The sequence below is a fragment of the Aquarana catesbeiana genome, linkage group LG06, assembly GCF_042186555.1.
Source record: "Aquarana catesbeiana isolate 2022-GZ linkage group LG06, ASM4218655v1, whole genome shotgun sequence".
In the NCBI taxonomy this organism is placed as follows: Eukaryota; Metazoa; Chordata; class Amphibia; order Anura; family Ranidae; genus Aquarana; species Aquarana catesbeiana.
Window position 1 is genome coordinate 213205648 of NC_133329.1, and position 15368 is coordinate 213221015.

At 43.5% G+C, this 15368-nt stretch overlaps 1 protein-coding gene across 3 annotated transcripts in view; it reads right to left on the bottom strand.

The window, feature by feature from the left end:
* Positions 1-15368, bottom strand: part of ABAT (4-aminobutyrate aminotransferase) — a 585676-nt gene that overhangs the window by 111483 nt on the left and 458825 nt on the right. For all 3 annotated transcript variants that reach the window (XM_073632986.1, XM_073632985.1, XM_073632987.1), the window contains exon 11: positions 3610-3758. In XM_073632986.1, the coding sequence (XP_073489087.1) occupies positions 3610-3758 (149 nt within the window). The remainder of the gene's footprint in view (positions 1-3609; positions 3759-15368) is intronic.

Sequence of the window (15368 nt, forward strand, 5' to 3'; positions counted from 1 at the left end):
CTGTGGCATGGAGGGAGGCTCCCGCTGTGTGACGGCGTCTCTTCGTCTGACGGTTCTTAAATAACGGGGGGCGGGGCCACCCGGTGACCCCGCCCCCCTCTGACGCACGGTGACATGACGGGACTTCCCTGTGGCATTCCCCGTGACGTCACAGGGAAGTCCCTCAAGTCACCGTGCGTCAGAGGGGGGCGGGGTCACCGGATGGCCCCGCCCCCCGTTATTTAAGAACCGTCAGACGAAGAGACGCCGTCACACAGCGGGAGCCTCCCTCCATGCCACAGCATGGCTGCGGAGCGGCCCGGAGAAGACAGGAAGAAGAGAAGAAGGAAGAAGAAGAAGAAGAAGAAGAAGATGAAGAAGAAGATGAAGAAGAAGATGAAGAAGAGAAGAAGATGAAGAGAAGAGCGGGAGCCTCCCCCCTCATGCCATGGGTGCGGAGCGGCCCGAGGAGAAGAAGATAGAAGACGCCGCGGAGAAGATGCTGGACGAGAACGCCGGAGGAAGAACCAGAAGAGCCAGAAGAACCAGAAGAAGAAGAAGAAGATGAAGGAAGAAAGAAGAAGCATTTAAATAAAGGAATTGTCAAAAACTGTCTCTTGTCATTTTTAACATTTTTGACAGTTTTTTAGTGAAATGGTAGGGGTAAGTACCCCCTTACCATTTCACACAGGGGGGGGGCCGGGATCTGGGGGTCCCCTTGTTAAAGGGGGCTTCCAGATTCCGATAAGCCCCCCGCCCGCAGACCCCCACAACCACCGGCCACGGTTGTGAGGATGAGGCCCTTGTCCTCATCAACATGGGGACAAGGTGTTTTGGGGGGCTACCCCAAAGCACCCTCCCAATGTTGAGGGCATGTGGCCTGGTACGGTTCAGGAGGGGGGGGGGGCCGCACTCTCGTCCCCCCCTCTTTTCCTGCGGCCTGCCAGGTTGCGTGCTCGGATAAGGGTCTGGTATGGATTTTTAGGGGGACCCCATGCCGTTTTTTTTTTTTTTTTTTGGCGCGGGGTTCCCCTTAAAATCCATACCAGACCTGAAGGGTCTGGTATGGAATTTAGGGGGAACCCCACGTCAATTTTTTTTTTAAATTTTGGCTGGGGTTCCCCTTAATATCCATACCAGACCTGAAGGGCCTTGTATGGAATTTAGGGGGACCCCCACATCATTTTTTTTTTTTTTATTTTGGTTCGGGGTTGCCCTGTGGGGAATTCCCATGCCGTTTTTATCAATGAACTTCTATGTGTATTGTCGGCAATGCAATAGCCGCGGTAGTTTTAAATGAGTTTTTTCCTTCCAAATGTCATTTTGCTGTCAGACTGTTCTAAACACAGGAAACATGCGCCCCTTTACAGGCATACTATAGACACCCCCCAGGTACGAAATTTAAAGGGATATTACACTTTTATTGTTTGACTTTAAGCATTAATAAAATCACTGCTCCTGAAAAAACGTCCGTTTTTAAAACTTTTTTTTGCATTGATCCATGTCCCCTGGGGCAGGACCCGGGTCCCCAAACACTTTTTATGACAATAACTTGCATATAAGCCTTTAAAATTAGCACTTTTGATTTCTCCCATAGACTTTTAAAGGGTGTTCCGCGGCATTCGAATTTGCCGCGAACACCCCAAATTGTTCGCTGTTCGGCGAACTTGCGAACAGCCAATGTTCGAGTAGAACATGAGTTCGACTCGAACTCGAAGCTCATCCCTAGTCACGATAAATGAAGGCAGTTCTGAAGGCAAAAGGGGGTCCGACCTGGTATTAGCAAGGTGTACCTAATAAAGTGGACGCTAGATAGATATAGATGGATCCATCTCTAAAACATACAGTGCTCGGCATAAATGAGTACACCTTTTGAAAAGATTTTAATCAATATTTCAATGAACACAAGTACAATTTCCAAAATTTTGACAAAACTGAGTTTTATAGAATATTTGTTTAAAGTTGAAAGCAAGGTGAAAAATATAACAGATTACAAAACCTTTGGTTTTACTCAAATTAGTTGATGCAAAAAGGAATACACCCCACAACAAAAGCTACTACATCTAGTATTTTGTATGACCCACATGATTTGTAAGGACACCACCAAGTCTTCTAAACATGGAATGAACAAGTTGGCAACATCTATCTTTTTCCATTCTTCAAGAACAAACTCTTTTAGAGCTTGGATGCAGGATGAAAAGTGATGCTCAACTTGTCTCTTCATAATTCACCATAGGTGTTCAATTGGGTTTAGATCAGGAGACATACTTGGCCTCTGAATCACTTTCACCCTGTTGTTCTTCAGAAATGCAACAGTGGCCTTGGATGTGCGTTTTGGATCATTGTCGTGTTGGAAAAGTGCACGACGACCAAAGGAATGGAGTGATGGTAGCATCTTCTCTTTCAATATGGAGCAGTACATCTGTGAATTCATGATACAATCAATGAAATGCAGCTCCCCGACACCAGCAGCACTCATGCAGCCCCACAGAAGGGCACTGCCACCACCACGTTTCACTGTATACACCATGCATTTTTCTTTGTACACCTCACCTTTGCGACACCATACAGTTTTGAAGCCATTAGTTCCAAAAACATTTATCTTGGTCTCATCACTTCAAAGTATAGAGTCCCAGTAGTCTGTTTTTTTCAGCATGGGCCCTGGCAAATTCTAGGTAGGCTTTTTCATGCATGGGCTTTAGGAGAGGCTTTCTTCGTTGATAACACCCATGCATGCCATTCCTCTGCAGTGTACGCCATATTGTGTCACGGGAAACAATCACTCCAGTTTGGCTCTCTACTTCTTTAGCTAACTGCAGTGAACTTGCATGGCGATTTTCTTTAACCCTTCTTATCAGAAAACACTCCCGTTGAGGCGTTAAGTTCAGTGGAGGGCCTGCATGTCTCTGTGAGATGGTTGCAGTTCCATCCTTGTTCCATTTTTGTATCACTTTTGCTACAGTATTCTGACTGACAAGTAAAGCTTTGCTGATCTCCTTGTAGCCTTCACCTTTCTTGTGTAAAGAAATTATTTTCTTTCTCGGGCCTTGTGAAATTTCTCTTCCATTCTGTGCCATTGCTGACAGCATGAAATGGGAAGGGTTTTTTTTTGTTAAGCAAAGCCTTTTTATAATCTATAAGGTTAAAAAAATACTGCGCTAACACAATAAGAAAAGCTGCGACTAAAGGTAGTAAACCGTGAATCTAATGTAATTAAAAAAAGTCGCGCTATTCTCAAATAATCTTTTTTAGCGCGACTTTTTTTAATTACTTTTTATAATCTGTCTGCTGGACCCCTGTTTAATGAATAATTAGACTCACCTGTAGTTGAATTCTAGTTAATTAGGATTTTGTTGTCAAAAATGTATCTTTGCTCCTAAGACTTTCATTGGGGTGTATTCATTTTTGCAACATGGTCTTGAATGACTTTGTTAGGAAAAATACTTTTTTGTGTCTGCAAATTAACAAATCTTGGTTGCAATCAATGGCCAGCATTTGTGGGAGTATTTTGTAGTATAGTGTTCCATAGAAAATGTTGATTAAATGAATAAAAATGAATTATTGTTTAGATTTAGGGGAATAACATCGCCTGAGAAAATTCCCATTTTAATTATATATACCACCAGTTACCTCTTCCAAACAGCGAGCCTCTTCATCCTGGTTTTCCTTTGCAAACTGCTCCAATGGGTACTTTAGTCTTGGAAAAGGGGCAATAGGCCAGTCGAAAGAAGGAATATCTAGCTTGTGAATGGCTTTAGAATGTGTTGTAGCTAGACAACCTATAAAAGTAAAAATAAAATATAAATAAAAGAAAACTGACAAAAATATGCATAACGATTAGCAGTGTGATAATGAAAAACACAGCCCTAAATGGCACTAACATGTTGTGTTAAAAGGGGATGGAAAGATTGGTTACAATCAATAATGTTCAATATTGCATGTCAGCAAAGTCCACAATAATTGGTTGAAACCAGGAGTCTACCCATATGCAGCCCAATCAAGTCAGTTGGATGCCTGCCGATCAATCCTAAAAGGAGCTTAATGTACAGCCACCAAACGCCCAGGGTCCAATGTTGTGACAATTGGGAAAACTCCAATACCTGTTAAAAGTAACACTGTTGAAGCAAAATGTAAACATTGCTGAAGCTTACATGTACAGTGCATTGCAAAAGTATTCACCCCCTTGGCATTTTTCATGTTTTGTTGCCTCACAACCTGGAATTAACATGGATTGTTTGAGGATTTGCATCATTTAACTTACAGAACATGCCCACAACTTTCAAGATTTTTTTTATTGTGAAGCAAACAACAAATAGGACAAAATAACAGAAAAAGTCAATGTTCATAACTATTCACCCTCCTAAAGTCAATACTTTGTAGAGCCAGCTTTTGCGGCTATCACAGCTCCAAGTCGCTTTGGATAAGTCTCTATGGGCTTGCCACATCTTACCACTGGGATTTTTGCCCATTCCTCCTTGCAAAACTCCTCCAGCTCCTTCAAGTTGGATGGTTTGCGCTTGTGAACAGCAATCTTTAAGTCTGACCACAGATTTTCTATCGGATTGAGGTCTGGGTTTTGACTAGGCCATTCCAACACATTTACCTGTTTCCCCTTAAACCACTCAAGTGTTGCTTTAGCAGTGTGTTTGGGGTCATTGTCCTGCTGAAAGGTGACCTCCATCCCAGCCTCAAATCACACACAGAGTGGTACAGGTTTTGCTCAAGAATATCCCTGTATTTAGCACCATCCACCATTCCCTCATCTCTGACCAGTTTCCCAGTCCTGACTGCATGATGCTGCCACCACCATGTTTCGCTGTGGGGATGGTGTTCTTTGGGTGATGTGATGTGTTGGGTTTGCACCAGACATAGCATTTTCTTTGATGGCCAAAAAGTTAAATTTTAGTCTCATCAGACCAGAGCACCTTCCTCCATACATTTTGGGAGTCTCCCACATGCCTTTTCGCAAACTCAAAACGTGCAATTTTGTTTTTTGCTGAAAGTAATGGCTCTCTACTGGCCACTCTGCCATAAATCCCAACTCTATGGAGCGTATGGCTTATTGTTATCCTATGTACAGATACTCCAGTCTCTGCTGTGGAACTCTGCAGCTCCTCCAAGGTTACCTTAAGCCTCTGTGCTGTCTCTCTGATTAATGTCCTCCTTGCCCGGTCTGAGTTTTTGAGTGTGGCTCTTGGCAGGTTTGCTGTTGAGCCATGTTTTTTCCATTTGGTTATGATACATTTGATGGTGCTCCTAGGGATCATCAAAGATTTGGATATTTTTTTATAACCTAACCCTGACTTGTATTTCTCAACAATATTGTCCCTTACTTGTTTGGAGAGTTCCTTGGTCTTCATGGCAGCGTTTGGTTAGTGGTGCCTCTTGCTTAGGTGTTTCAGCCTTTGGGGCCTTTCAAAAAGGTGTGTATATGTAATGACAGATCATGTGACACTTAGATTGCACACAGGTGGGCATCATTTCACTAATTATGAACTAACTTCTGAAGGTAATTGGTTGCACCAGAGCCTTTTATGGGCTTCATAACAAAGGGGCTGAAAAATAGTTTTAAGTATATATTTTTCTAATTTTACTTCACCAACTTAGACATTTGTGTTCTGATCCATCACATATAATTCAGATTAAAAAAATATTGAACCAGGCTGTAATGTAACAAAATAGATAAAAAACCAAGGGTGGTGAATACTTTTGCAAGGCACTGTAAAAACACAGCCACCTGTGATCCTAATGGAGGAGTCTTGTCTGGATGTTGTCTCCTAACCTCTTGGCCAGAGAGGCAGGGAGATAGAGCTGTCAGTGGAGGGGAAAAGAAGACATCCACTGGAGGATACTTGCAGAGCCGCCCACCATGCTGAGAGCCGCTGCTAGGTGAAACACACTTTCAGATGAAAGGAGGGGGAACTGGTATAGATGCAAGGTGTGCTCAGCCAGGGAAGGTGACCCAAGGGATGACACGCGGGGAGTCTAGCTACCGCTGGAGGAGGAGAATCAAGGCGCCACTTCACTTACACTGCTAAGGAACCCGCTGGGTGGAGCCCACTCTTCTAGTGCTGGAATCAGAAGAAAGCCGATGAGTGGGGAAAGTGTGTATCTGCTGGGGAGAGCCACAAGGCTGCCTGTAAAGCTGATACAGACAGAAGCCAAGCAGCAACAGAAGCCTGCTGTGATAGCACCTCCATGAGCACAGGTAGCATCAGAACATCTCCATGGCAATGGCGCGTTTAAGTTCTCAAAAGTGTGGTGTAAAAATCAAGAAATTGCTGAGTAAAATCAGAAGCTATGCAACATATTTGTCCCTGAAGATCAGCACATTACTGCAATGCCCCATACACGGTCGGATTTTCCGATGGAAAATGTCTGATCGGAGCGTGTTGTCGGAAATTCCGACCGTGTGTGGGCTCCATCGGACATTTTCCATCGGATTTTCCGACACACAAAGTTGGAGAGCAGGAGATAAAATTTTCCGACAACAAAATCCGATCGCGTCAATTCCGACCGTGTGTGGCCTGTTCCGACGCACAAAGTGCCACGCATGCTCAGAAGAAATTCCAAGACGGAACAGCTCGTTCTGGTAAACTTAGCGTTCGCAATGGATACAGCACTTTCGTCACGCTGCAATGTTAAAAATGGTTTAATACAGCGCACTCTCTTCTTCTTTATAATGTGACAAGAATTAAGTAGTTTTGCTGCTCATATTCACACACACTTCTCACAAAGTTTTATTTTTGTTTTTTTATTTGGATTCCCTGAATATATTGTTATTAGTTGTCACATCTGACAGAATTTTTTTTTTTTTATTTAATTTTTTTTGGGATTTTAAGCCTTTTTTTTATTTAATGTTTGGATTTTTTCAAAGGCTGATCTTTATTCAATGTTATTTTTATTTTTAATACAGAATATTTTTGTGTGCGTTTTGTGTGTGAAGTTACCCCAACACCATTGATATCTTTTATTATTTAATCTCAAGGAGATTGTTTGGTGTCCCTTGTTAATTTCACATTGTACATTTGAAATGTACCTGAATCCTCACAAAAAAACTGTCCTTTTTGAAGTAAAACACATAGGAGAGTATAATTCAAAACAAAAATCCTTTATTAAGGGATCAGAACCAAACAAAGAGGAAGGCAACACTGGGTCAACATGAGAAATTAGTGAAGCCTGGGACCCCCACGACAGACATCAATTCTTGAACATCAAAATTGTGGCCTGAGGTGGCCTGAGGAGTCCATATGTAAGGGAGGGCAGTCTGGTCCAGAATTCGCAGAGATCCGGATAGCAGCAGATGATATCTGTGTCCCCAGGCTGTGGTACCACAAGAGGCTGCATTTTTTGGCCGACCAGACTGGATCCAGGGTCCTCACTTTCTGGTCTTCCTTTCACGCTTCCTTCCCGGCTGTGGCTGTGCAGTTGGAGATGTGGCAGGAGGAGGAGTAGGACCTGGAGGAGGACTGTGAGGACCTGGAGGACGAGGAGGAGTACCTGCAGGAGGAGGAGGAGGACCATCGCAAAGGTGTGTCTGAGCTGTCATTTGGCCCCTTCTACCTTTGTTAAGAGCCTCCAATATGAGCGCCTCACACAAGACTTGTTGGCCCTCCTCCATCCTCTGCATTTTATAGGCAATGACAGCAGCAATGTCCTCCTCCACGGACTGTGGTGCTCCCAGGACCTCTGTAGCCCTCCAAAAGAGTCCTCCGGTAGCCTCCTCTAGGGCACTCCTCCTACTGCCACTTTCTCTTTTCAGGGGGGGTGGAGGGACCTGCAGATCAGCCTGCCGGCTCGGCCCGGCCACCTCCTGGCTGAGACTTCCCTGTGTATGAAAAAGGGACATGGTTTTAGTTGTTGCTTCATCAATCACAATCCTAAATTAGTACTCCAAACTAACATCTAGTTAACATCATTGATTGGACAAGCAGAAATATTTAGAGGAATGCTATACCTGGCTCAATCTGGGCTCCTCCACATGTGGCCTGGAAGGCCCAGGTTGGGCGTCAAAAGCCTCAGCCAGGGGGGAAGGAAGCATGGAAGGAAGACTGGAGAGGGATGGCCTGGGTTCAGTCTGGCCTGCCAGAAAATGCAGCCTGTCGAAGTACAACATCCTGGGGACATAGATGTCATCTGCTGCTCCGGATCTCTGTGAATCCAGGACTTTCTTGCGCTCCCTTAGATATGTACTCCTCAGGCCACCAATTAATATCTTTAAATAGGTGATGTCTGCCGTGGGGATCACCTGCTTCACAATTTCACACAATTGCACCAGTGCTGCCTTCCTCTTTGCTTGGTTCTTGAAATGGGGGTGGTTAATCTCCCAGACAGGGCAGCTCCCTTAAGATATCTATGAATACTGACATGAAGTCATTGTCTTTCACTAAGATATCCATGTTCACTGCAAGACACAACACAAGACAAAGCCTAATGTCAGACAAAACTCTCCTAATCTTGTTACAATATAGGCTTCAATGTAGAAGCAGTATAGGCACAAGTTTGTCTCTTACCTTCGTTCTTACGATCGGCGCGTCCAATGCTCCTTCCTCCGCTCACAGATCGTACGTAATACGCACGCGTGTTACGCTTTATACACACTGCGCATGCGTGTAACTCCGCCCACCCCTGACGTTCTTTCTAGTCTATTCCCCGCCCCTTTTCGTTCGGCGCAGTGGGTGAAGAGCACATGGCGGAGTTAGAGCAGGTGTGTGCTAATTATAGCAACGAGGAAGAGGAGGAGGAAAGCCTGGATCCGGACACGTCACGATCCAGAAGGAGAAGGAAGCTAAGGGGAAAATAATACTGGGAGTATGCTATAGGCCCCCTAACCTGAAGGAGGAAGTGGAGACGGATCTCCTATCACAAATTGGATTAGCAGCAAGGATGGGAAGTGTTATCATAATGGGGGATTTTAATTATCCAGACATAGACTGGGCAGAGGGAACCGCGCATTCATTTAAGGCTCGCCAGTTCCTTAATGTCTTGCAGGACAATTTTATGGGTCAGATGGTAGACGCACCAACTAGAAATAAAACATTACTGGATCTACTGATTACCAACAATACAGACCTGATCACAGATGTGGAAATACGGGGCAATTTAGGTAACAGCGATCACAGGTCAATTCGTTTCAGTATAAATCACACAAAAAGGAAACATAAAGGGAATACAAAGACACTGAATTTCAAAAGAGCCAACTTCCCTAAACTACAAACCTTGCTAAAAGGCATAAATTGGGATAAAGTATTAGGAACAAAGAATACGGAGGAGAGATGGGTTTGCTTTAAGAGCATATTAAATAAGGGCATTAGCCAATGTATCCCATTGGGTAATAAATTTAAAAGAGCGAACAAAAATCCTGGATGGCTTAACTCCAATGTAAAAATGCATATAAAAGCAAAGGAGAAGGCCTTCAAAAAATACAAGGTTGAGGGATCATCCTCAGCATTCAGACTTTATAAAGAATGCAATAAGAAATATAAGGGTTCAATTAGGATGCCTAAGATAGAACATGAAAGACACATAGCGGAGGAGAGCAAAAAAAATCCCAAGAAATTCTTTAAGTATGTAAATAGTAAAAAAGGGAGGACAGACCATATTGGCCCCATAAAGAATGAGGAAGGACATCTGGTTACAAAGGATGGGGAGATGGCAAAGGTATTGAATTTTTTCTTCTCCTCAGTCTTCACGAGTGAATCGGGGGGGCTTCAGTAACCAAAACTCATCCTCATGACACAACACAGGAAGCACCTCCATGGTTAACAGAGGACGGAATTAAAATTAGACTTGAGAAACTTAACATTAATAAATCACCGGGACCAGATGGTTTGCATCCGAGGGTACTTAGGGAACTCAGTCAGGTGATTGCCAGACCGTTGTTCCTAATTTTTACAGACAGTCTATTGACTGGAATGGTACCAGCTGATTGGAGAAAAGCCAATGTAGCACCAATATTTAAAAAGGGCCCAAAAAACATACCTGGGAATTACAGACCAGTTAGCCTAACATCAATAGTATGTAAAATCTTGGAGGGGATGATAAGGGACTATATACAAGATTTTAGTAATAAGAACGATATCATTAGCAGTAATCAGCATGGATTCATGAAGAATCGTTCTTGCCAAACCAATCTATTAACCTTCTATGAGGAGGTGAGTTGCCATCTAGATAAAGGAAGGCCCGTAGACGTGGTGTATCTGGATTTTGCAAAAGCATTTGACACAGTTCCCCATAAACGTTTACTGTACAAAATAGGGTCTGTTGGCATGGACCATAGGGTGAGTACCTGGATTGAAAACTGGCTACAAGGGCGTGTTCAGAGGGTGGTGATAAATGGGGAGTACTCAGAATGGTCAGGGGTGGGTAGTGGGGTTCCCCAGGGTTCTGTGCTGGGACCAATCCTATTTAATTTGTTTATAAACGATCTGGAGGATGAGATAAACAGTTCAATCTCTGTATTTGCAGACGATACTAAGCTAAGCAGGGCAATAATTTCTCCGCAGGATGTGGAAACCTTGCAAAAAGACCTGAACAAATTAATGGGGTGGGCGACTACATGGCAAATGAGGTTCAATGTAGAAAAATGTAAAATAATGCATTTGGGTGGCAAAAATATGAATGCAATCTATACACTGGGGGGAGAACCTCTGGGGGAATCTAGGATGGAAAAGGACCTGGGGGTCCTAGTAGATGATAGGCTCAGCAATGGCATGCAATGCCAAGCTGCTGCTAATAAGGCAAACAGAATATTGGCATGTATTAAAAGGGGGATCAACTCCAGAGATAAAACGATAATTCTCCCGCTCTACAAGACTCTGGTCCGGCCGCACCTGGAGTATGCTGTCCAGTTCTGGGCACCAGTCCTCAGGAAGGATGTACTGGAAATGGAGCGAGTACAAAGAAGGGCAACAAAGCTAATAAAGGGTCTGGAGGATCTTAGTTATGAGGAAAGGTTGCGAGCATTGAACTTATTCTCTCTGGAGAAGAGACGCTTGAGAGGGGATATGATTTCAATTTACAAATACTGATCTGGTGACCCCACAATAGGGATAAAACTTTTTCGCAGAAGAGAGTTTAATAAGACTCGGGGCCACTCATTACAATTAGAAGAAAAGAGGTTTAACCTTAAACTACGTAGAGGGTTCTTTACTGTAAGAGCGGTAAGGATGTGGAATTCCCTTCCACAGGCGGTGGTCTCAGCGGGGAGCATTGATAGCTTCAAGAAACTATTAGATAATCACCTGAATGACCACAACATACAGGGATATATAATGTAATACTGACACATAATCACACACATAGGTTGGACTTGATGGACGTGTGTCTTTTTTCAACCTCACCTACTATGTAACTATGTTTTAAGGCCACAAATATGTCCTTTGGGGAGATGTTGGAGATGGTCGACATCATGAAGAAGTCTGACTATGACGGAAAGTATGGGCCCTACCCCAACATCAGAAAGGCAAAGATCATGGCGAAAGTGGTCAAAAGCCTTCACAAGAATTTCGGGGTACGATGATCGAAAGATCAGCTTAGGAAGTGGTGGTCGGACCTGAAGTTAAGAGAGCCAGAGCAGTACCGAAAGATCCGGAGAGTGCTGCAAAAAAGTAAGTAGTTGTGCTGTGTTCCTATTCTTTCTGTCTTTATTGCGTTGTGCTGCTCCATATGCTTTTCTTAATTGTACAATTTAAAAGGGCAACTTTAATGTTCATGGGCCCATTATTCGTTCGTATCAAACATTTTTCTTTCGGCCTCTAAAACACCATTGTTTAGGCCATATGCATTTTCCCACATTTTTTTTGGGCCTACTTGGATGCCAAATATTTGTTTGTGTAGATGGGTTTGTTACTAGAATGAAATGCCAACTAGATTCTGTGTAAGGAGAGGACACTGAGCAGCTGTTTTCACATCTGGACACTGGAGCACTAGTGTGGGACACCAGAACACCATTTTTATTAGGGGGCCACACAGGTGCTCCAGTGTATACTATAGGGGGGTCTCCATCTGCGAAGCTTGTACTAAACAGGTAAAGTATTGCAGCTTGACAAAGGCCAATAAAAAAAATACATCTTGGAACTCGGCTAAAATAGACAATTGTACCCCACTTCCAAGCAATGTTTCCTATTTCTAGTTCTGCCATCAAATATCTGTGTGCTAATTATACCATTTTTGTTTTACATAGGGGAGAAAAGACTCGGAGGACACCCCTCATCCGAGGAGACCAGAGACCCCCCACCTCCGGAAGAAGGTGAAATACCACCAACCCAAGCTGAGCAGGAGGAAGAAGAAGATGTGGTGGAGATTGGCACCACAACAGGTGAGTGTCTGCGACCACAGGCTCAGGTAAACGAGATGAATGGTGGCAGATTTTTGAGACCTGTTTTTGTTTTGTTTCTCTCTTTTTAGGTGATCGTGATGTTGTGGATCCAGAACGTTTCACATCAGAAAGTGCCCATATCCTGATTGGGGAGATCATGGGGTGTAATGTCGAACTGCAAAACATACAGCAAAAAATCAATGATGTTATTAAAAAAAATAACAACATCATTGATGTTTTGGGGCGAATTTAAAACCCCACAAAATCACTTTTTGGATTGTGGTCCAGTCTTTTAAATTTTTTTGCAATGTTTTGAAAAGCCAAATTTGGAGGGTGCACACAGTGTGCCAACATGTGCTATCTGCCATCACGGAAGATCAATGGACATGTTTTGGGGGTGCAACCCCTTCCTCAATTATAAAGTAGCGTTGAGGAAGGGCTTGCTCCCCCAAAACACGTCCCTTGATCCCCCCTGATGGCAGATAGCACATGTTGACATTCATAAATTGGTGTGCATCTTCCAAATTTGGCTTTTACAGGGGTGATTTCCCCCCATCTGAACGCTATATCAAACCCAGTTCCTAAATACTGATGTCTGATATAGCCTTCAGGTTTTACCTAATGTGAACTTTGCAAGTTCAAGTTTTTTGGCTTTCTAGTTGGTTTTACACAGGCCTGTTTTATCTGAAATGGACATTTCGATTATTGATAATGCTACTGCAAAAATTGTTATACAACAAACATGTTGGTTTGTTTTAAAAACCTTTGGTAAATGCACATGTGATTGTGCAGGTATAAAAAAGTTGCTTACTCAAGAATGTGTGGATTATTGTCTCAACACTACAATACAACACTTTTGGGGTGATGTAATTGCTGTTTTCTGCAAAAATGGGTGTTATTTCCTAAGGGCAAATCCTCTTGGCACTACAAGTGCAGTTTCAGTGCAGTTGCAAGTGCACTTGTAGTGAAATGTGTTTTTGCATTTAGGAAATAACAGCAAACAGTGTCTTGTATAAGGTTACACAATCACGACATTTTCTGGACTCAACACATTTCTGTCAGGGTCAGCTAAAACAAACACAAGCAGTAAATGTCCACCAAGAATTTCTTTTTTTTTTTATTATAAAAAGGCTTCACAGATTTGCTGGCATATTGATAGCCCCCCTACCCGCAAAGAACTCCAGGTAGCGTAACCGGATCACGGGCACTCAGGGAGGGCAAGCCAGGACGGCCACTTTCAAGCGCCGTCAGTGTGGTTTGATGTAGGATTCCGGCCTCAGGCCCAACTGAGCCAGCATAGTTGGCCAAATGTTTCCTTAAAAAGTTATGGAGAACACAGCACGCCAGTATAATATGGTTCAGTTTATACTCCGCCATATGGATGGGTGTCAGAAATAGTCGGAACCGGCTGGCCAGGATTCCAAATGTGTTCTCCACCACTCTTCGGGCTCTGGCCAGCCGGTAATTAAAAACCCTCTGTTCCGGGGTGAGGGTCCTCATTGAGAATGGCCGCATCAGGTGGTCCCCCAGCGCAAACGCTTCATCAGCAACGAACACAAATGGGAGTCCTTCCACATTGTCCTCTGGAGCTGGCAAGTCCAAGCTGCCATTCTGGAGATGCCTGTATTACTCCATCTGGGCGATGACTCCACCATCGGACATCCGGCCATTCTTCCCCACGTCCACATACAAGAAGTCGTAATTAGCTGACACCACCGCCAACATCACTATACTATTAAACCCCTTGTAATTATAATAGTACAACCGCGAGTTGGGTGGTGGGACGATGTGGACGTGTTTCCCATCAATTGCCCCTCCGCAGTTAGGAAAGTCCCACCGCTCGGCAAAGTGGGAGGCCACAGTCTGCCATTCCTGTGGCGTGGAAGGAAACTGTTGATGAAAAAACAATAAACATTACTATTTTTACTCTGAAACATGGCAAGCAGATTATACACAAACATTATGGGGCAACCTCCAGATAGCATTTACTAAGGGGAATTTAACAATGCCAAAGTATAAGGTACACCTATCATATTCCCCCTCCCCCCCTCTCATGGGCCATTTCTAACATTATAGGGGGTGTGTGTAAATCTTGGACAGGTAACCCTCTTCACTTCATTGAGAGATGAATGCCTAAATAATGGGTATTACTTTGAACAGCCCCTCCTTAGTTACACTATTGGCAGACCACTGGACAGGTAAGAAGTGTCTGAATACAAAGATATAAATACACACTGTACACATTTGAGGACATTTGGACATTCTGCTATTACCTATCAAGATAATAATAGGACACAAAAACTTTAAACAGTACCATTGGAAAGTATACAGGCAGGCCCTTGCACTACATGCTTTGGGGAATTCATCCATAAATCTGACCACAAAAGAGATGGGTATAGTGTGTATGGGTTTGGCAAAGTCAGCAGATAGATGATTGAGGACACATAGAGAATTGGGATCAGCTGACTTAGCAGTTGGGGGAGGTAGGGTTACTAAAAATTATTTGGGGACACCACAAAAAAAAGCCTCTGCCACTTTGCCTGAATTTAAATCAAAAATAACATTTCCAAACATTTTAGGGGGTGTTTGGGGTAAAGCACTACTATGGAGCTGATAAAATACATTGTTAAGTGACTACATGAGGTGAATAAAGGGCCAGGAGACACCATGCTGGGGAGGTTATTGAAGGGCAAATATGTATGAAGGACCTAAAATAATAATTACATAAAAATCCAGCATGCATGAGGACAAAGGGGACATTCACAGCATATTACAATCATGGTAATTAGGGAATGAGGAAAGAAATACAATATATTAGCAAACATTCAATACAATAAAATTTGATATTAAAGGATAAAAATCTTACCTTCATATACTCCTTCTGCAGGACCTGGATGATGGCAGAACAGGTCTCTGGGATAATGATCCCCAGAGCCTGGGGGGAGATGCCTGTCGAGAACTTCAAGTCCTGCAGACTTCTCCCTGTCGCCAAATACCGCAGGGTAGCGACCAACCTCTGCTCCAGAGTGATGGCTTGCCTCATGCAGGTATCCTGCCTGCTGATATAGGG